The sequence below is a fragment of the Ictidomys tridecemlineatus genome, chromosome 3, assembly GCF_052094955.1.
Source record: "Ictidomys tridecemlineatus isolate mIctTri1 chromosome 3, mIctTri1.hap1, whole genome shotgun sequence".
Taxonomy (NCBI): domain Eukaryota; kingdom Metazoa; phylum Chordata; class Mammalia; order Rodentia; family Sciuridae; genus Ictidomys; species Ictidomys tridecemlineatus.
The window spans coordinates 39,834,004-39,856,048 of NC_135479.1; the positions used below are offsets into that span (position 1 = coordinate 39,834,004).

Genomic DNA, 22,045 nt, shown 5'->3' on the forward strand with positions numbered 1-22,045 from the left:
GATTTTTTTTTAGGTTTAGAAACTTTATCCCCACTATTTCCACTGGCTTGAAAAGGTTTCTTCATATAATCATGTCTTTTCTCAAGCACATACATAGAAAACACTTGAGTCTGTACCAGTACTAGTTTTCTTTTTTAAATATATACTAGCTTCACAAACTGAGGAAATTTACTATTATTTGAGATAGTAAATTGCTGAAGGTGACATAACTAGTGAATGATGGGAAAGCAAGGATTTTGACTGCAACTTTTAGACTTACTCTAAATCATAATATGGCTCAATTTACCTACCCAAGTTAAATTAGCACTGTATTACATACCTCATATCCATACTACCTAAATGTGCTTTTCACTGCTTAACTTTCTTCCTATAAGCATGTATATGTAATTAAATAACTTTTGCTTTATTATTCTCAGGGCACACCAAAGACTGTTTAGGACAATTATGTCCTATCATAATCCATCCTCAATATAAATTTTTCTGGATTAAAATTAATGAAATGAACTGAGACAAGTATCAAATAATAAATAAAAAATTTTATTCATCTTTGTGTATAACAGGCACTCAAAGATTTGGTAAGGAAAGATGGGAGACAGTCCACCATCTCCTACTAATCATCAATTTTTAGATGAAAACAAACTAAAAATCACTAGATAAGAAAATAAAGCACCACTTTCAAATGTAGTTTTGGCTTACTCAAAGCATAGTAAACATCTCCAGACCACCCCAAAAACAAACAAAAAACTTCAATGCCCTTTTTGAACTTGAATATACTATACTGTACTGGAGATTGAACCCAGGGGCTTATGCATGGTAGGCAAGTGCTCTAACACTGAGCTACATCCCCAGTCCACCAAGTTCTGGTACAATGAATTATTTTATGGCTACATATACTAATGAACATCTCTCCCAAATCCTATTAGTAGACAAAAATTAAGTACACACACACACACTTCTTTTACAGAGCTATTAGGTATTAACCAGGTGATACATCAAGATATTACTTGTGCAAGAAATTTTTTTTACTTTAACCTTCCACAAAATCTAGGAATTACAGTTTTAATGTTGGAAAAATTAAAAGACCAGCATTCAATAACCTCCTTCACTGAGCTCATTAAGTTAAACTTTAAAATGCCATTAGCCAAGACTTTTGGCTAGCCAGACATTTAAACACATTTATGGACTAGCCATTTATTCTCCTTTATGTGGTTTGTTCACATCCTCAATACAATATATTTATGTATCACCCCAGAGACTTGCTTTTCATCTTCATTCCCTGCAGTACAACTGAAGCTTACAGTCTAAGAAACAGGCCTCTTTTTTCCTAAAACCCTGTGGGATTTTGTACCATTTTACAAAATGCTAGTTTGGAAATAAAATGGACGTATTTCCCAGAACTCAGGCATTTTTCCTGTTCAAGTAATTATCTTTTTATTACGAAAAAAATCAGCCGGTAGTGAGGATGTGTTTTCTTCATTAACTTAAAACACACTGCCTCATTAGCTGGGTATGGTGGCACATGCCTATAGTTTCAGTGACATTGGAGGCTGAAGCAGAAGGATTGTAAAGTTAAGGCCAGCCTCAGCAATTTAGCAAGGACCTAATAAGCAACTTAGTGAGAATTGTCTCAAAACTAAATACTAAAAATGACTAGGGATGTGGATCAGGGGTTAAGTGCCCCTTGGGTTCAATCCCAAATACCAAAATAAATTAATTGAAATAATAAAAATTATCTCTATGCAAATCACACATTGGCTTAATGCCATTTTGCTATTATGCACGGATTACTATGATATTCCAGAAAGAGCACAAACTTTTTTTTTTTCCATTTGTCAGTTTAAACTGGAGCTGAAAAACAGAAGACTTAAGTAAACTGAAAGTCATCATTGGGTTTTTTAAAAAGACATTTAAATAATTCTTCTTGAAGATATTTTCTTTAACAGCCACTTATTTCTACCCTGAAAAGAGCTGGAAATAGAAAATTAGTATTTAAAACACCATACAAACTTAAAAAAAAAAAAAAGACGGACAAAATGAGTAAGGTATATTTCATTTTTAATCATTGTGCAACATGAATTTTGTAAAAATGTTAAGACATTTACATTAAGTCACAAAGGAGATCAAAGACTTCTTGTTCAGTTCTAAATATTATCACATACTATGGAAAACTGGTGACTTACTCTCATCACTATTACATGCATTTAAAGTTACATACTTACCAATTTTTCACTGTCTGCTTATCCCTGCTAGGAAAGGACAGAGTTCCTTAGAAATTTACTTCATTTTTAATCTTAAAGACACAAATTGAGGGTCCATACTTTGTTGAGTACTTATCTAGAAGAATACATTACCATATCACACACTCAGATTATTAACTTCAGATTTACTTTAGAAGACTATCACTGCTCATACTAAAAAACATCAGAGTTGACTATTAAGGTCAAAATGGGAATTACAATGTGAAAACACCCTTAGGATATAACAACATGATGTACGTTGTGGCTAAAAAATAGGAAGAAATCTTTCGTGTTATAATTTAGTAAGGATAAAACGAGCAAAATATCTTCCCAGGCCTTTCACTGATATATAAGTGCCAGAAATCAGTATTTCTTAACCAAGTTTTTCATGCAGAGAATGATTTAAGAATTACTATGCTTAACAATTTTGAGCCTCAGGAGAACCTTGAAAACTGGTCTGCATGAACAATTCTGATAAACCTTCCTTTTACTCTATCCTCCATCTTAGTTACTCATGTATAACTGCAGTAACAGCTTTAACAAGAAGAGAAAGAAATTCTGGTATTTTAATATTATTCCTGTGCAATGTGAGAATCAAGCATTGAGAAAAAATTTTCACTATAAACTAAAAAGAAAACTTTACCCTTACAAAGATTTTCTTAAGTGCTAGAGGGATTTGAGTAAAAACACTATTTCAACTAACCAAAAGAAAATGATTTATGTATTAAATGTTTTTGTACTTAACCTGTTAATTAACGGTTAGAAAAAAGTAAACCAAGAGTAACAGGGAAATGGCTAGCAATAAAATAATCATCTTAGTATTTCAGATTCAAGTAATACCCAAAGAAATCAAGAAATTTGAATTGCTCACCTCTTTGATTAATGTCCGTTTCAGTTTAAAAGGTAAAATTGGTACATAATAGTATAAAAGTATTACTCACCAGAAAGGCAGCTTTAAAGAGATGGTTTTAAGGAAAACCATTTCCATTGTATCTACACCATTTCTTATACATATTAAACTGCGAAAGGCAATGAAACTGTAGCCCTTGGGCAAGTTCACATTTAAAAAAAAAAAGGTGGCTATCTTAAAACTTGTCACCAATTGATACACTAAGGATTTTTTAAAATTTTAATGTGAACACATGAATTCAAGATACAATAAAGGATGGTAATAAAGGGTGGTAATCACCACCCAGTTTTTTTTTTTCTTAAGTATAAGATTAGCTAGTTTTATGGTTAGAACATCTCAAACTAAACATCATTACACTTGAAGAGGAGGAAACCATGTACTCAAGTATCAATGTTACAGACAGGATGATTCCATCTGGTAGAAATTAAGTTGTATGCTTTATTCCTCCCTCCTCAGTGTTCTCAGTTTGTATCAAACACAAAAGCACAATACTTGAAGGTTAAAGACAATCGCTTTAAGAATGAGTCAATGAACTCTGGTAAAATGAAAACAAAAAAAATTAATAAAAATGTTATCTTTCAAACCTGCTATATCCCCATTGCCCCTCAAGGGGATTACATGAGAATCTGGCTAGGTTTCTTGCTAGGGAGTCAGCCTTCATTTCAACATTAATGTGAAAAATAAGGTTCAAAGTAAAATTGACCCACATTGGTATACCTAGGTAAACAGATTATAACTTACCAAAAGAAAATGAACAAAAAAAATATACACAATTAATTACAACTGCTACTAAAAACATTTAAAATTTTTAAAAAAGCAGTATTAAAAAAACTTCAGGCTTATGATAATACACCATTTTTCACTGCTAGATGTGAGAGAACTTGCTTTTTTTTCTTAGTTTGATTCATACTCCAAAAAACTAAAAGCTGAATATGAGAACCACTATGGAAAAGCTTCTATGCAAAAGACCCTGGACCCAAAGCGCCCTGGAGATTCCATAGTATATACCAATAAAGGCAGAGAGAATTGAAACTTTCACTCTCCTCTCCTTTTATGTACAATTTATCTACTCAGGTTCAACCCAGACCATATAATAAAGGCATAATTTACTAAACCTTTATTACAACTGAAGTTAGCAAACCTAGAACTACTTTGGCCCAAGTATTGAGTGTGTGAAAAGTGTCCAATGGATTCTCTTTATTAGTTATACTCACAGTAAGTAACTGCACAGCTTTCTTCTTTGTGTGGGTTATATGGATATGTTTGAAAAAAAAGGAACATCAGGTACTTACAGATTAAACTAACCTGTACTGGCAGGGCTGTGGGATTTTTCTTCTCTACCAGTAAGTAGCAAATGCTGAAATTCTGCTGCTAGTTAACAAAAACACAAATTGTATTAAACTGAGGAGTTCAATCCAGTTTAAAAAGTCAATGTGCATTTAAATTCCTCAGAGTCTGTTATACATTTAGAGTTCTTCCCTAAATTTAACCACTTACAATGACTATTAAATTTAGCGTGACCTTATGAGAATGTGCTGTTAATACTAAATATCTCTTGAATACATCTCAATTTTAATATACTATGTATTCTAATAGGTGAATTGTGCTGGAAATTTTGATTACCCTAAAAAGTGGATGAGTATATTTTAAGCATATATATTACTTCAAAATTAGAAATGGTTCCTCAGAGGCAACTTTTAAAAGCTTTTAATTTTCAAGAAATTGAATCATATTATTAGTAATTTTAAAATTTTTAAAACATGAGCTGAAAAGTAAGTTCAATTACTTACTCCTTAAAGTTCACTAACAAGCTAATAGGTAAAAAGAATATGGCATTTACCTATTATGTTTCTGATTCAAACTCACAGGAACTATGATAATTTTTATCTCAAGCTATGTGGGTAATTAAGCAGCCTGGGAAATGATACTGCAAATCCTTATTCTGATTTCTAAGATTAAGATATTTATAAATAAAACATTAATAATTTACATCAATGGAGATAATATGGTAAAACCTAAAAAATAAAACAGTAGAAATGCTGTTACTTTTCATTACATTTAAGGTTCTCAAGTCTAAAAAAACTATATATAATGGTCTCCTCCCTCCTCCCCCATAATCACTATTTGTGTCTAATAAACTGTGGAAACATTCTTCATTCTTCTTTTTCTGTTTTTGGTACTAGGGATGAATCCAGGGCTCATGCATGCTAAAGCACAAGCTCTCCCACTGATCTATACTCCAGGTTTATTGTTCATTTTTATCAAAGTTGGGCATCAATGAATTTTATAACCAGTTCCTAAAATTTAGAAATGGCGAAGACACACAATTTCTTTTAACATGCTAATAGTAAAAAACAAAACAAAAACAACCTAAAAACAAATCTAGTGGGCTTTAAAAATGCCAATAAGAATTTCATCTTTTACAAACACAGCATTACACAAACTCCTTATCAAACACACAGAGTACATTACTGAAACTGGGCCCTAACACCTTACACATCATTGCAGCATTTAAAACAACTGGGGGAATGGTTCAAGTAGTCAAATAAGGTACTCACATGTGTCTCCTCTGAAGTTAAAGCATACACACAAAAAAAATTCTCATCTGCTTCCTAAAGAACCTAATATTTAAAGTTTCCATTTAATGAGCTAGTCTTGATTTAATACAATGTTTAATTTGGTTCCAATAGCTGTTCAAAATTAGTTTCAACAAAAATCTTTTTAAGGGTGTAAAATTCTGTCTATATTATTTCTACATCCTGCTTAGCAAAAACATGAAATTAAACTGAAAATTAAAGAGAAATAGATCGAAATATTTAAACTTTTTTTTTTTTTTTTTTGGTACTGGGGATTAGACCTAGAGACACTTAACCAATGAGCCACATCCCTACCCTGTTTTGTATTTTATTAGAGACAGGACCTCACTGTGCTGCCTCACTAAGTTGCTAAAGCTAGCTTTGAACTGGTGATCGTCCTTGCTTCAGCCTCCAGGGCTACTGGATTAGAGATGGGCATCACAGCTCCTGGCTCCAACTAACTTAGTTTTCAAATACTGTCTCAGTTGGGAAGAAAAGGAAAGGCTCTTCCTTTAAAGCCCAAAATATTATGCAAGAATGTACACTCAGAGGAAGAAACAGTGCTTATTCGGAGTCTTACTGAAGACATTTTCTTAAAAATACTACTTTAATCTATATCCTAACAAAAATGCCATGCAAGAATGTTTAAAATGTTTGAAATGTAAAGGTTTAAACACTTAAGAAAACTGTACCCCATATATATCACATATCACTTTTAAAACATGTCAGAAAAAAATTCAACTTTGAAAAAAAAACTTGGAAAAGTTTGATGCATTCAATATTAGGGAGTTCAAACTGAAGACCTATTTTCTCCACTTCTTACACATTCCCTACACATTCACTTAAATTAAATCCATAAGAGCTCAAAATTTTGTAGTTTTGAAAATTCAGCAATTAAAAATTATGAATATCCACTATATGCATGACCCCACATGTACAATACTGTTAAAAGTGCTTATTTTTGCTAACAAATAGGACACAGAAAAGTTGGATGGTTTCTTTACATAAAAAATAAAATAAAAATGATTTGAATGACAGAAAACAAAAGTATATACTGAGAAATAAGGGTAAAAAAGAAACAAGCAAACTTCATTGTCATGAGATACCTAAAAGGGTAGTTAGCAGAATGTTTACTTACAAAAACCTGCCCTATAGGCCACAGTTTCCTTTTGGAGGACTTTTCATAAAAGTTATAGCAAGATAAAACAAAGTTTCATTTTTGGAAGAACATACAAAGATTTTAATACTATGTAGGTAACACCACCTTTTAAAAAAAAATATTTCATTTATAAAAATTAAGGGTATACATTTAATGTTTCTTTATTCCCTAAACAGTGCAAGTATTTTTGTAGTAGTTGTGGATACTTAACTAGGGGGCATTTTACCAGTGAGCTGCATCCCCAACCCTTTGCATTTATTTTGAAACAGGGTCTCACTAAGTTTTTTAAGTTCTAAGTTGGCACGGTTGGCCTCACACTTGTAAATCCTCCTGCCTCAGCCTCCCAAGTTGCTGGAATTACAGAAGTACCCAGCAACACAAGTGTCTTTTGTGTCTACTTTTATCAGCTGACTGAGTGAAGTGACTTCAACATTTTCTTTCATTTACCAAGTTTTACTAGCAGTCTTTACAGACTACCTGAAAATTATGTAATTCTCAAAACTGTGTCTGAGTCATGGAATTACAAATATATAAATGATATATTTTAAATTAGATATTATCAACTTATGCCACCATGAGTAAAGCCCCACCTAGTACTCAACCAAAGCCTATTCCAAATATATTTATTCCAATTATTACTATTTGAATTAGGCCAAGCAACTTCAAGAGATTCCAGTACACTGGAGAATGGTGGATGCAATATAAAACAGATCTCCAATTAGTCTTAAAACATGTAATTATTGTTATAAAATATTCCAGTGAACTATTTTGTCACTGAAACAACAATATTCTTTGCTATTTTAAAATCCATTCCCATGATTCAGTTACAATGAAAATCATGTATTCTAACAAATGGGTCCAAATTTGAAATTCTTTTAATGATTTTTAAGTTTCCAAGAATAAAAACACAATACAGGTCTATGTCATACTATATGTTAATTGCTCTCGTTCAGAGGAAATGCTATCTGGCTAGGATGGTGTCTTAACGCACAAGAAGGAACAAACATAACCAGGTTTGTTTTGGCCTCTCTTCCAATTTTCTCTTTTATCTTCTATAACAAACACACAGACATACAACTTTTCTCACCAAATAAAAGCAAATCTTGCTTGAAAACAAACATGGATACTATTCATTTGTGCATACTGCATAAAACACTGCTCAGTGAGTATGAACTATGAAATAATCATTTCCAAAACCAGTTTAATATAGTTGTAACTTTGCCACATGATCCAATTTTAGTTTGGTTTCCTAAAAATTATTAAACTATCCAGGTTGACAGGTCTGTAACACCCAAACCCTTTTATTCTATCACATGTGTACTCTACACCCATACATACCACACAAGCACACAAAGACATACAACCTTCCCCCTCTTCACAGGGCTCTACATTAACATTTGCTCTAATGTGGTGAGGTCTGAAAATATTAAAAATCACAAACATCTCCAGATGACCTTTCAACCTTGATGTCAATGTATAAGCTTAAGATTAATAACATGTATCAGTACCCTGTGGCAGTTCCAATAATTAACTTATCCTTGAGGTTAAATTTAATAGTTTGAGGAGAAAATAACCAGTAAGATTTTCCTAGAAATGACAGTGAAAATTTTGAATGAAACATTTCATGCCTCCAAATTAAGAATGTCAAATTGTCAATTCACTAAGGTTCAATACAATAATATAAACTTTACTGAGGCTGTTAATTATGTAATATAAAGTACTTTGTATTTGTTAACACCACAGTCAAACGTGAATATTAATATAGAGCCTTCTCTGCCCAAAGAATATAAAAATCCTAAGTTTAATTAAATTTAGGGGCCTTCACCAAACTTGCTGCAAGTTTGGGGACATAAATATCCAACAGCCATAAAGCTGTGAAAGCCCCTATAAGGAATAAAATAAATCCCACTTGCCTCAGACTGAACAGGGCAACACTGAGACTCAGCCTCAGCCTGTCCTATGGCAGGGCTATAGGAAGAAGAAAATTTTAATTTTAGAAAAACATTACCCAATTAATTTAAAAGACATGCATTAAATTTAAAAAAAAATTCCCAATGATCAAGCAAGCAAAGGAGAAAAGAGCAGCTCTTTTATCTATTACAATTCCATTTTGAGCCCATATTTTTTTTTTCCTGGGGAAGGGGGATTTCCCCCTATATAAGTTTAATTAAACTGAGTTCAACACATAACTTGATCAATGGAATAGGTATTCTCCCATATCTAATGGCAAACACTGTGAGAGACTTCTAAAACACAAATTCAAATGAAATAATTCCAGCAGTCACTCAAAAATTGATCCTCATTTGCCGGTCTTGTTACTATCATCAGTAGTAAATCTTATAAAATAGAAACTAGTGCCAGACAAAATATTATTTTTGCTTTTCTACAAAGGGTGATAAGAGGAGTAGATGAAAGAGCCAAAACTGCCAGTTCTATTAATCTTATAACTTCCTCAATAATGGCAATCACAGTGCCTCCTGAATTCATCAAATCTCCAAAGTAGGACAATTAAAATTCAATTTGACTCAACTTCATCAACTACTTTAAAGAAGCACAAGTCAAAGAGTTATTTCAACATAATTTGTCTCACTCAAGATTCAACTACACTAAGGACCCCAGAAGCAGTTAGGTAAAAGGTATTTTCTAGAAGCTTAATCATCTTTAGGTGCATGAAAATTACAGATTAAATACACTAAATGGACATCACCTATGAGCCACATAACTTACAAGGTACAGGAAAGATCATGTACTTAATTTTTTAGATGCCATGAATAACACCAGCAATTAATTGTTTATTAGAATTTTATCACTCATTTAATTTTTTTATCCCTTTGGACCCCAGAGAGCAATAAATTTTGCTATAAAATATTGGTCTTCTCATAAAATGCAAATAAAGCGTTACATAATTTTTAAAACAGATCTACCAACTCTTATGAAGTTTGTGGATAAATCTATATGAAATCCTTTATTGTCACTGATTTGGGAGAACATTTCCTACTTAATCATTCTAAATGATTAATCATTTTTGATCAGGCCACTTTACCTTAAATACTTTTCAACTAAGTTTTTTCTTTGGAAGTATAAAAAACAAAGTGGTCAAATCTAAGAAGCTTATGCATATTACAAAACAATTTAGCTATGCAAACAGTGGAAAGGAGTGTGGGACTGGCAAAAGCTTTCTTGATGATAAATGGATTCGGTCTTTTCAAAGTATGGAATTTTTTGCACCTCAATGGTACCAGAGCACAGAAGCCATATCAGAAGAGCACAGCACCATTTTTTAAAAAATCATTCAGCTTTAAAGTACTTGAAATGATTTTGAATGACCAAAACCTGTCACTTAAATCAAACTCTTCTGTACTGAGTAAACATTTGAAAACATTTTCCTACAAAGTTAAGGCCTTTTTTGCCTTAAAACTTTATATTTTAACCTTTTGCCCATAACCTCATGTAAGTTATTTTAAGAAGTAATCATTTTTTAGAAGCCTTACAATTAGAGAAAACTCTACTTGTATTCATTGATAATTACTTTATGGATTATTTGATCAGGAAAAACAAAAAGTCCAACAAGGGCTATATTATAAAAGATTTGCAACACAAAATACTGCACAATGGCAGTTATCTCTACAGAAAAGTTCTCTATTAGAACACAATAATATTCAAATTAGCCAAGGATAAAAACAGTAAAGCCAAGTAGCCTTAATAACAGAAGGTATCCATCTAATCAAATAAGTAATGTTACCTTTTAGGAACCTAATAAATTTAAAAATTGTCAGTCCACCAATTACCAAACTACCCTAAGAGGCACAGTACTACACTCAGAATAACATATAACAACCCATTAACAACATATGTAGCTATTACTGCATGCATCTAAGCTTCTAGAAGTTTGTACCTGAAAAGCTTCTGAGGTCCATGCAGTACTGAAATCTCAAAAATAATCAGCATGAAATTAATGAGTCTGGCACTAGGCTCTAAATAGCTAAAGGAAGAACTATTAAGGCTTATACATTTTTAAATATCTATGAGATCTGATGACACCCAAGGGTGTGGAAAGGTGACAATATGAAGATTTCAAACTTATTGCATAATGATTAATATATGTATCTTTAACTGAAATATCAACATACAATTCTATATAAACTGTTCAGTTTAAAACATGCAGCTAAGAAACAATCTACTACTCAAAGGACAGAATTCAATGATGTATCAAAACTGCATTGGTAACTGAATTTTATTATGTGGACATCTACTGTGGCATGCATCTGTACAAACCTTTCAGGCAGTGGTCCACAGCTGGGTTATGAATAAAAAGGCATAAATTTTTCTCTCATTTTATTACAATGAAGTTTAACAGTACAGAAAAGTCACATGACCTTTGTGGGTCAGATTTCTTAAACCCTGCAACATGAGGAACTCTAAATACATTAAATATTGTTACACATTCAGACTTCCAATGTACAGGTACTTGGAAACAGTTACAGCCCTCACCAAGCTAGGTTGGGGACATGAAGTCCAACAGCATCTGAAATGCTGTGAAGGCATAACTTTACAAATAGCAATGTAAGCTTACAGAACTTGCCTTTATTAAGGTGGTATGTTCATGTAATTCCAGCGCCTTCACAATTTAACGAACCAAATTTACTATACTTCACTTCTAAAAACCTAGATGAAACATGAAAAAGAAGCCATACAGTATAAATTGCAACCTCAGGAAAAGTTCCTGCTTTATTATTCCAAATAATTTTTCCCATGTAAAATAAATGTCCAATAGTTCCTGGTATGTGGGAAGATAATGTTTGTTAAAGTCACAATGAAGCCTTATTGACGGAAGCTCGGCTATATAAACAGCACAAGTTGAGAAAAGGTTTAATCTCCAAACCTATTAAACTGGATGAAGCAAGATCAGTAACGGCCACCTTGCGACATTACAGGAGGTCTCATTCCCATTGGAGGTCGAGGAGGCCCACCTTGGTAAGGGGGTACCATTGGCGGTCCCTGCCCATACGGTGGCATAGCACCAGGAAGGTAACCTGGCATGCCTTGATGATGACCACCATACTGACCTAAAAAAAACATTTAAAACACACACAAAAAAAAGATTGATTTGGTCAGTGCATTGTACTTATAAATTCAACATATTTTGCAGATAACATTTTATGTGTATCCTCTAAAATCCAATAAAGCAATAAAAAGAGAAAAATACCATGAGGTGGCATTGGGGGTCTCATTCCTTGCTGTTGTGGGATGCCTGGCTGTGGTGGCATCATACCTCCAATTGGTCCAACTGGTGGATTACCGATTGGGGCCTGTCCTGGCCGAGGAAGATTACGCTGATATTTAGGTAACTGTGCCCTTCTCTCTTCCTAGGAATAAAAATAAGAACAATATTATACACATGTATGCAGAGAGATCCATCAAGCATTAAGGCAAGCACGTAAAACATTTATAATTTACAGAATAAGAATTACCTGTTTTAAAATTTATACTTACTATCCATCAATTATTTTTGTCCCCACAAACCAGTTCAAATACCTGAAATGTCCATGCTTTAAAAAACCTCGTCTATTTTTATACTTGAAGCACGACTAACAACTTCACAGGAATGACAAATGTTTCAACAAGAAACTGTCTAGATTTTAAATACTGCTATGAAAATTCTAAATATTAGCCAGGCACGTGCCTATTATCCCAGCTGCTTAAGAGGCTGACGAAGAAGGACTACAATTTTGAGGCACACTTTGAGCAACTTATGAAGACCCTGCCTCCATCTAAACAAAAATAAAACAGGCTTGAGACCTTGCTCAGAAGCAAAACATTTCTGGTTTAATCACAGTATCATCAACAAAAGAGGGGGACTATAAAACTTTCTATTGAAATAAATTCCTTTATGTGGGCTTGAAAGGATCTGCAGGTTTTACCTCATACTTGTTTCTTTAGTCAATAAATGCAGATTTATGTCTAACCAAAATGATTTTTAAGAAAGTTGAGAAACTGACTTATTACCTTCTTTTAGAAATGAGGGAGGAGGCAATCAAAACATGTAGAATCCATCCACTTTATAAGTATTTTGTGGTTTCTTAAATATCAAAATTGTTTTTTTGTTTTTTTTTAAAGAGTGAGTGAGAGAGAGGGGGACAGAGAGAGAGAGAATTTTAACATTTATTTATATTTTTCTTAGTTCTCGGCGGACACAACATCTTTGTTGGTATGTGGTGCTGCTGAGGATCGAACCCGGGCTGCACGCATGCTAGGCGAGCGCGCTACCGCTTGAGCCACATCCCCAGCCCAAATATCAAAATTGTAACAACCATTTGGAACCACTAAATCAGACCCAATGAGTAAAAATTAAAAATTAAGTGCTGCTAGGAAAGACATAGAAAACAACTTACCAGTGATATATCCTCATCTGGATGGATCAACTTACTGGTTGCACTGGTGGTTGTAAGTGTAGCAGGCTTACTTGTTATTGAAGCTGCTGGTTTTGCTGCAGTACTATTTGTTGTACTAGTGGTTGAAGCTGTAGACTGTGTATAAGCAGGGAATGTAGGCTTTGGGGGTTCTGTAGTTGTTGCAGGGGTACTATTTAAGGGCTTGAAATCTGTACCAACAGGTCCTTGCACAGCTGCCTGAGCCTGTAAAACACAATTTTTCATTAATGAAACTTCAAAACCCAAAGCTGAGTATATCTATGAGATTAACTTAAAATACAACATTAAAGTACCAAAATTTAAATTAAATCCAAACAAAAGTTAACATATAATAAATGCCTCACAAAATTCAAGACAGCCCATATCAAAAGACTGGATTAAAGTTATATCAGAGTATTAGAAAACAAGATGACTATATATGTAACTTCTCAGATGCCTTCTACAGCTCCTAACTAGTAACTTTATTCTAAATTAAGCTTTATTTCAAATAGCTGAAATACAGTATCACGTAACAAAAATCTATAAACAGACCTATTTTTTTAAATAGTTTTTTAAAAGTAATCTTTCAAGCAGCTCAAAAAAAAAGAAATTAAAGAATACAAAGGTTCAGATAAACTTTAGTTACTAAATATGGCAGTATTGTCAATGGTGACTTAATAAAGTTATGTCCTTACTAGCATTTTTTATACAATAATTCAAAACTCTCCAATTAGAGAGATTCTCATGGACAAAAGGGTTATAATTCAGCAGGTTCTTCTAAATAAAGAATTTCACGAAACAAATGTGTTACTCTCTAAAATGCCAAACATCTAAAACGTCAAACAGGTCAACTTTTTGAACTATATGCAGAATACTACTTTCCTTACATTGTATGTGATGCATTAAACAGCATAAATCAAAACCATGCATCAGAATACATTGGCCACGATAATGCATTTACTGCTTACATGCTTTTAACCCTTTAGAACCATAGAAGTTAAGGTTACTTTTTTGGGATTGTTAATATAAATTCAGATTTTCCAAAGCCATTTGATTTTATTAATGACATCTTACTTAAAAAAAAAAAAAATCAAACAAAGATTTTAAGGATAATTTAATTTTCATGTAGGGTCCAAAGGGTTAAGTTATAAAGCCATTTCAACAATTTTAAACTGCAACTTCCTGCGTACTTGTGCTGTGCTAGGAAACAGAGCTTTAGAAGATGCAGACAGACTTTCTGAATTGGATGAAGCTGTACTTGAGCTTGTTACAGGTGTCCCCATCTGTAGCATAAAAGAAAGGAAACAATGAAAAGTCTCCAAACAAATGGGTGAAATAAGCCATGTGGCAGACTTTTTAGTATAGATTGCATTTTTGTAAATGCAAAATTTAATGCAATCAAATGTCATTTAAGAGGCAGGCAGTTAATGCATTTACAATAAACATGGTGAAAGTAGGAGCCTTAAAAAAAAAAAAAAAACTGACATGAATAAACCTAGTTAACCAGTTTTGTTTTTAACAAAACTGTGTTTTCCACTGAGATATTTCAAGAACTGATACCTTAAACTGAGAAAAAGTATTATTGTGGACACATCAATCCTCATCAATGCCTCTCTACAAAAAATTTTTACAAGTTTCACATTCTCAATAAACAAAATCCCCACCCACCACAAAACATAATTAATATGCTTAAAGGACACTTTATTAATTTAGCACCCACAAAAAAGTGATACAAGAAAACATCAAAGAGATAATTTTTAAAAAGAACCAATAATAAATATACATCCTGAACTTAAATACACGTGCTTAGTTCCGAATGAAACTGAAAAAAAGCAAAGATCCCAACCATTATATCTATACTGCATATAACACAAACATCTCTCACTTATGTTTTGGAGAAAGTTTTGAAGGAAGACAAGACCACTAGGAAATATAAAGCCATTAAATGATGTCCTTCTAGCATGAATGCAGCATTGTAATTTACCACAGTTCTAATAAGAGTAGTCCAATAAATTATTTCCTAACCTCTTTTTTTTTTTTTTTTTAAAGAGAGAGTGAGAGAGGGGGACAGAGAGAGAGAGAGAGAGAGAGAATTTTAACATTTATTTATTTTTTCTTAGTTCTCGGCGGACACAACATCTTTGTTGGTATGTGGTGCTGCTGAGGATCGAACCCGGGCCGCACGCATGCTAGGCGAGCGCGCTACTGCTTGAGCCACATCCCCAGCCCCTAACCTCTTAAGGACTTTTCATCTTTGGCCTCATTCTACTTAATATTAAATAGGGAAAGGAGGGCCTCTTAACAGTATGTATTTAAGTCTCCAGAAATTCAACTTTAATTCTTTCTTTTTTGGTACTGGGGATTGAACCCAGAGCACTTAGCCACTGAGCCACATCCTCAGCCCACCCCACCCCCCTTTTAATATATTTTATTTAGAGACAGGGTCTCATTGAGTTGCTTAAGGTCTCACTAAATTGCTGAGGCTGGCTTTGAACTTGCAATCCTCCTGCCTCAGCTTCCAGAGCCACTGAGATTACAGGCCTGTATCACCAATCCCAACTCAATTTTAATTTCTAACTCAGTTAAGAATTACAAGATGGGAGAAAAAAAAACTATCTCTGATTTCATTCAATAGGTTGAAAAGTCAAGAAGTGTAAATATGGAAAAGGATAGGCCACTTTTTAGTATATTTAATTATATTAAATTTTTATTTAAAAAATTAACCTATGACAATTTCAAAGTTTTTTGTAAACAACTATGCTTTACCTTTAAATGTAAGAGCACTTTTTGCAGTAATTTCACCTTACCTGTCCAGCACTGGGGAAAAGAGGCTTAGTAACTGGAGGCTGTGGAGCAGGTACTGTTGCTGTTGGTGCAGGTGGTCTATTAAGAATACCTGGTGCTGACACAGCCTGTGCTTGAGTCATTGGAGGAATTCCAGGACGGGGAACAGGGGGGGGCATACCTAAAGAAAAAAATGGTAGTGGGGAATTTAGTCAATGAAACAGTTAGTTCAGACAAAAATGTTTCTATACTAGAAAGTTACTAATTGACTCCTGAACAACTCTATAGAGTCCAAGGCATGGTGGTGTATACCTGTAATTCCAACAATTTGGAAGTCTGGGGCAAGATCATCAATTACAGGCAAGCCTCAGCAACTTGGCAAGACCCTGTCTCAAAATACTAAAAAGAGTTCTACTGTGTGCACATACAAACATGTAACAACAAATTCCACCATTATGTACAACTATAATGCACCAGAGAAAAATATTAGGAAAAAAAGAAATAATAGCAACTGTGGTTGTAGCTCAGTGGTAGAGAGCTTGCCTAGCATGTGAAAGGCACTGGGTATGATCTTAAGCACCACATAAAAATAAATAAGGATAAAATAAAATTGAATATATATATTTTTTAAATTAAAAAACAAAGAACTGTAGTAGTTGAACAGTAAAGTGCCCCTTTGATCCCCAGTAAAACAAAAAGTAACAGAAGAAAATAATACTAGAACTGGCATATGATCAATTAAGCTTACTGATATAACTGAATTAGTAAATGTATTCAAATATATATAATTATTTCAGTCATCAGAATTATTTCAATTTACCAGACATTTTAAATGTTCCTTGAACTCTGAAACTTTAATGTGAATGACAGTAAAATTTCCATAAGCCATACAATATTAGAACCTATAAATTTTGTTATTCCTTTGGACACCCTAAGCTATTTTTACTAAAACCCATTATTAATGGGTTTGAGTTTCTGTAGTATAACTTTTACCAGTTATACTACAAAAAATTATTTTTTAAACATTTTTAAAGTTGTAGACAGACACAATACCTTTAATTTTTTTATTTTTATGTGGTGCTGAGGATTGAACCCAATGCCTCACACATAATAGGCAAGTGCTCTATCACTGGGCTACAACCCTACCCTGTGAACAATTATTATCTGTATTAATTTAAATTATTGCAAATACCTCAGCATAATGTGTGTTGAACTATTTCCTATTACGTCTACTTCACAAGAAACTTACGAATAAAGCATTCTAGTCATATTAATATAGAAAACTGTTTAACATGTCATACCTGGTGGCATACCAGGCATAAGAGGTGGTATTCCTGGTCCAGGTGGCATCATTCCACCCATTGGCATCATTCTGTTAGAAAGCAAATTTCAAAAAACAACTAAAGTTAATTAGCAGTATAAACCATAAGAAAATACTTTGGCCAAATCCAAAATATTTAGGCTAAACTATAAGAAAATATTTTGGCTAAAGATTCGAATTTGCCCTCTAATACTGAAATCAAAAAAGCTGAAAAAACAAACTATGCACAACAGTCCTATCAAAATAAATCCTAAAAAAAAAAAAAAAAAAAAGCCAGCAAGCTCTTGGGTTTATCAGTAAAGGGGAGAAAATCAGTCTTTGTTGACAAAACATTCAAAGTTATAGAGAAAATATTTAACATGTACAGGAGGCCTCATCAAAAATGTGTATTGGAAGGCAAAATCTCCTTTTATTCCACTTGAAAAATATACTCACAGAACATAAATAAAATATTTATATTTTAGAGTTGCTAGATTTTTCGAAAAGAAAATATTTAATGTATACTATAAAGTAAGAATTTTTGTTTTGGAAAGGCAAGGAAAACCTACCACCAAAATTAATACTGTCAAAAGCAAACTCACTATTGTCTAATTTTTATTTACAAGTTATCTAACATTAAACCACGAGTTACAACCAAAACCTACATTATTTTCTTTCCTTTAAAAAGTTCACCTTCATCAGTGCATAATTCATTTTTTAAAAAATTAGAAGTTTTTCAATTTGGTTTAGTATTATTATTTTGGACGGGGTTTTTTGGTGCTGAGGACTGAATTCAAGGCCTCACATTCGCTAAGCACCCACTGTACCGTGGAGCCAACAACCCCAACTCCACAACTAAAAGAGTCGTAGATAGACAAAATACCACAACTTAGAACTTATATCAGAAGTTTTAACTTTATACATAAATTCTAACTAAAAGAAAATTCAATCATATTCAAACATTAATATACAAAAATTTGTCAGAATATATATTCTTCCTTAAACACAAACACTTTTACTATCAGGTCCCATTAATTTTAGCAATAAGGGGAAAATACACATTTAGAAAATGATTTATTTAATGGGTCTATTTCCTCAGAGATGTTTTAATTCCTTCTTTTTAAGAGACCTGTGTCAAGCAGCTTGCAACTTTTAAGTTCTAGAGAAGGTTAGAAAATTTCTGAAGCCAAATGAATAAATATCATTAAACACACACAAAAAAATGACATTATGATTATACTTCCTGAATTACATTATGAATGAGATGCTTACATGTTTTCACCGCAAAATGACTGGGTGTATTTTCTCTGATGATGCAATCTGTGAAAATGTATGACAAAATCAAAATCTAACTGTGATTTTCAAAATACAGTGGGAAAGTGTATTGTTTACCTCACATCCAACAATATTTAAGTAAAAGTGATGGGCATGAGCACCTCATCTTCATCTTAACTTTTGATGCTTCAACACACAATCATTTACAGAGTTTGCTTCTTGTCACAACTATAAAGTGTCAAGGATAGTTCTGAATCTCAGAAACTCAAATATACAACCAACTACTTTAATTACAGCATATGCAATTGAAGCAGATGGCTGCCTACATACTAAAACCCAAAAATCTACTCTTTAGAGGCAAACTTATACCTTAAATTCATTGACTGACCCCTTATTAAACAAAGTTTAGACTTAAGAGCCCATATCTTCTAGAAACAAAAATGCAAAATAACATTTACTTAAAGTATACCTAAGTTGAAACATATTATTACTAGGCATAAGCCCACAAGACAATTAAAAGTTTTCTTACCCAGGTGGCATGCCTGGCATAACTGGTGGCATTCCTGGCATCAGAGGAGGAACACCTGGCATTAGTGGAGGTATGCCTACAAATAAGAATTTCAAGCAAAAAAAAAAAAAAAAATCATCAATTAATATTAAAGAGTTAGGGGAACAAAAACAATACTTCTACATCATATCAATAAAATCACAAGAATGTTACATTTTATGAAACTCTATGTGGTACCTGGAGGCATTCCTGGTGCTCCCGGAACTGGTGGCAGTCCTGGCTGAGCCATTGGAGGGATATAACCTTGCTGAGGTTGAACAGGCTGTGGTTGAAATGAAGTCGAGGCTGCAGAGTCATCATCATCATACTCATCAGAATCATCCTGTTGCTTCTTTTTTTGACTCTCTGCTAAGAAAATTTAAATTACTATTTCTGATAGTTAAAAAAGAGAGTGAATGAGTTTAGGACATTTAACTTCAAATAATTCAATAATTATTCTCCACTATTCAAATCTGCCTTTACTCTATATTAAGGAGAATTAATATCCTATAAAAGATAAAAGTGATTATCCTAAGTCAGTTTTACTTAAGTTACTCAAAACACAGTTAAGTCGGACATGGTGGCGAATTCCTGTAATCCTAGTGACTTGAGAGGCTAAGGCAGGATCAACCCAAGTTTTTGAGAGTAGCCTCAATAATTTAGACCCTGACAAAATAAGAAGAACTGAAGATGTGGCTAAGTGGTTAAGGACCCTGGGTTTAAACCCCAGTACCCTCTTCCCCAAAAAAGCTTTCTAGCTGGGAGTCTGTAATACCAGAATCTCAGGAGACCAAGGCAAGAGAATTCCAAGTCCAAGGCCATCCTTGGCAACTTTGCAAAACCATCTCAAAATGGTGAAGCACCCCGAGTTCAATCCCCAAATTTTATTTCTATTCCAAATAAAAAGTAAACCATGAGCCAAGCATGGTGGCAGTAAGTGAGGCTAAGTCAAGAGGATCATGAATTCAAAGCCAGCCTCAGCAACTCAGCAGGCCCTAAGCAACTCGGTGTGACCCTATCTCTAAATTAAAAGGGCTGGGGATGTGATTCAGATGTTGAATGCCCTGGGTTCAATTCCCAGTACCAAAAAAAAAAAAAAGGGTCAACCATGACAAAGAAGTCTGACGTCTCCACAAGATAAAAAATTCGCATCAAAATAAAAAACATAGGTGATTAAATAGATTAATAACAATTTCTACCATCTAGTTAGTACATAGCTTCAAATTCCAAGTCTAACAAAACCACTAAGCATAAATAAGGGGGAAAACTAACTCAAAATTGGAGTTCTGAACAAATCTATCATCTATTAATTTACATCTATAAATTTACACTAAAAATAGTAATAGTCTCATTAAAGTGAAGATATATTTAAAAAAATAATAATAATCTTATTTTTTACCCTGTGTTTTCTGTTCAAGAAGTCGTCGTCTTTCATCCATGTCTTTTTCTGGAATACCTTCCATACCGTATATTTCCAACTCTATGTCTGTTCTCCCAGGTATTGCATTTGGTACAGCATCTATTGTCTCTTTATGCACCTAACATTAAAAACAAAAATTTCAGTAAATACACAAAAGTGCCTCATAAAAATCTTTTTAGGAATAATGTTTCATGTCTAAATTAAGATTATGGGGCTGGGGATGTGGCTCAAGTGGTAGCACGCTCGACTAGCGTGCGTGCGGCCCTGGTTCGATCCTCAGCACCACATACAAACGAAGATGTTGTTTCTGCCGAGAACTAAGAAAAAATAAATAAATGTTAAAAATTCTCTCTTTCTCTGCCCCCTCTCTCTCTTTCTCTTTAAAAAAAATTAAAATTAAAATTAAAAAAAATAAAAAATAAATTAAGATTATGAGATTGGGGGCTGGGGTTGTGGCTCAGTGGTAGACCACTTGCCTAGCACGTGTGAGAACTGGGTTCGATTCTCAGCACTACATATAAATAAAGATCCATTGACAACTAGAAAAATTTTTTAAAGATTATAAAATGTACTTTCTTCTGTGTGTAGTGTTGGAGACTGAACTCAGGGTTTCACACCAAGTGTTCTACCACTGAGCTATATCCCTAACCAAACAGTCTTATACAAAGCATTAGAGGGGATGCTGGGTTTGTACCTCAGTGGTAGAGCACTTATTTACCATGTGTGAGGCACAGGGTTTGATCCTCAACATTACATAATAATAAAACAAATAAAAATAAAGGTATTGTGTCCACTTATAACTAAAAAGATTTTTTTTTTTAAATTAGAGGGATGCTGCTCAGAGGTGCAGTACTTGCCTAGCCACAAAGGAGGCCCTGCGTTCAACCCACAGCACCACTTAAAAAGAAAAAAAAATTAGAATAAAATTTCCAAGAAAGAGTCTGGCTTACAGTTACAAACATGAAAATGTACATTATAATTAGCACCACCCATAACTAATAATTACTTGAGGAAGTTATTATAATTTCTTCCCTGTATGCTTTTGCAAGATCAAATGTTTCTAAGCCTCAAACATGAATAACTCACAATATATGGTTATATCCTTACACAGAGTTGGTTTTTTCAGCAAAAGTCATTCACTTGCCAGACACAGTGGGAGATGCCTATAATCCCAGCTACCAGGGAGGCTGAAGTAGGACAATCACAAGTTGAAGGTAGCCTGGGCAACTTAGACCCCATTTCATCTTGAAATGAAAAATAAAAGGGGCTGGGGATGTAACTCAGTGGTAGAATGCCCCTGGGTTCAATTCCTAAGCAGCCTGCCACTACACACAAAAAGCCTTTTGTTTATGCTAGTGAATATCAAAATATGTTGCCTCGACTATCACCATAATCAGAAGCCTACTACACAAATGCAAAATCTCGGG

At 33.6% G+C, this 22,045-nt stretch overlaps 1 protein-coding gene across 14 annotated transcripts in view; it reads right to left on the bottom strand.

The window, feature by feature from the left end:
- Positions 1 to 516: 516 nt before the first annotated feature.
- Znf207 (zinc finger protein 207) overlaps positions 517 to 22,045 on the bottom strand; it is a 28,117-nt gene continuing 6,588 nt past the window's right edge. Inside the window, exons 3-15 of one of the 14 annotated variants that reach the window (XM_078042473.1) lie at positions 20,598 to 20,736; positions 19,397 to 19,567; positions 19,181 to 19,256; positions 18,649 to 18,696; positions 17,378 to 17,448; positions 16,100 to 16,257; positions 14,483 to 14,575; positions 13,275 to 13,517; positions 12,089 to 12,248; positions 11,765 to 11,948; positions 11,465 to 11,547; positions 8,796 to 8,850; positions 517 to 4,518 (exon numbers count right to left, since the gene is read on the bottom strand). In XM_078042473.1, the coding sequence (XP_077898599.1) occupies positions 11,788 to 11,948; positions 12,089 to 12,248; positions 13,275 to 13,517; positions 14,483 to 14,575; positions 16,100 to 16,257; positions 17,378 to 17,448; positions 18,649 to 18,696; positions 19,181 to 19,256; positions 19,397 to 19,567; positions 20,598 to 20,736 (1,320 nt within the window). In that variant the 3' untranslated portion in view covers positions 517 to 4,518; positions 8,796 to 8,850; positions 11,465 to 11,547; positions 11,765 to 11,787. Of the gene's footprint in view, positions 4,519 to 8,795; positions 8,851 to 10,777; positions 11,949 to 12,088; positions 12,249 to 13,274; positions 13,518 to 14,482; positions 14,576 to 16,099; positions 16,258 to 17,377; positions 17,449 to 18,648; positions 18,697 to 19,180; positions 19,257 to 19,396; positions 19,568 to 20,597; positions 20,737 to 22,045 lie in introns of all 14 variants that reach the window. The other 13 variants (XM_021728059.3, XM_078042475.1, XM_078042474.1 and 10 more) reach the window with 13 other exon arrangements.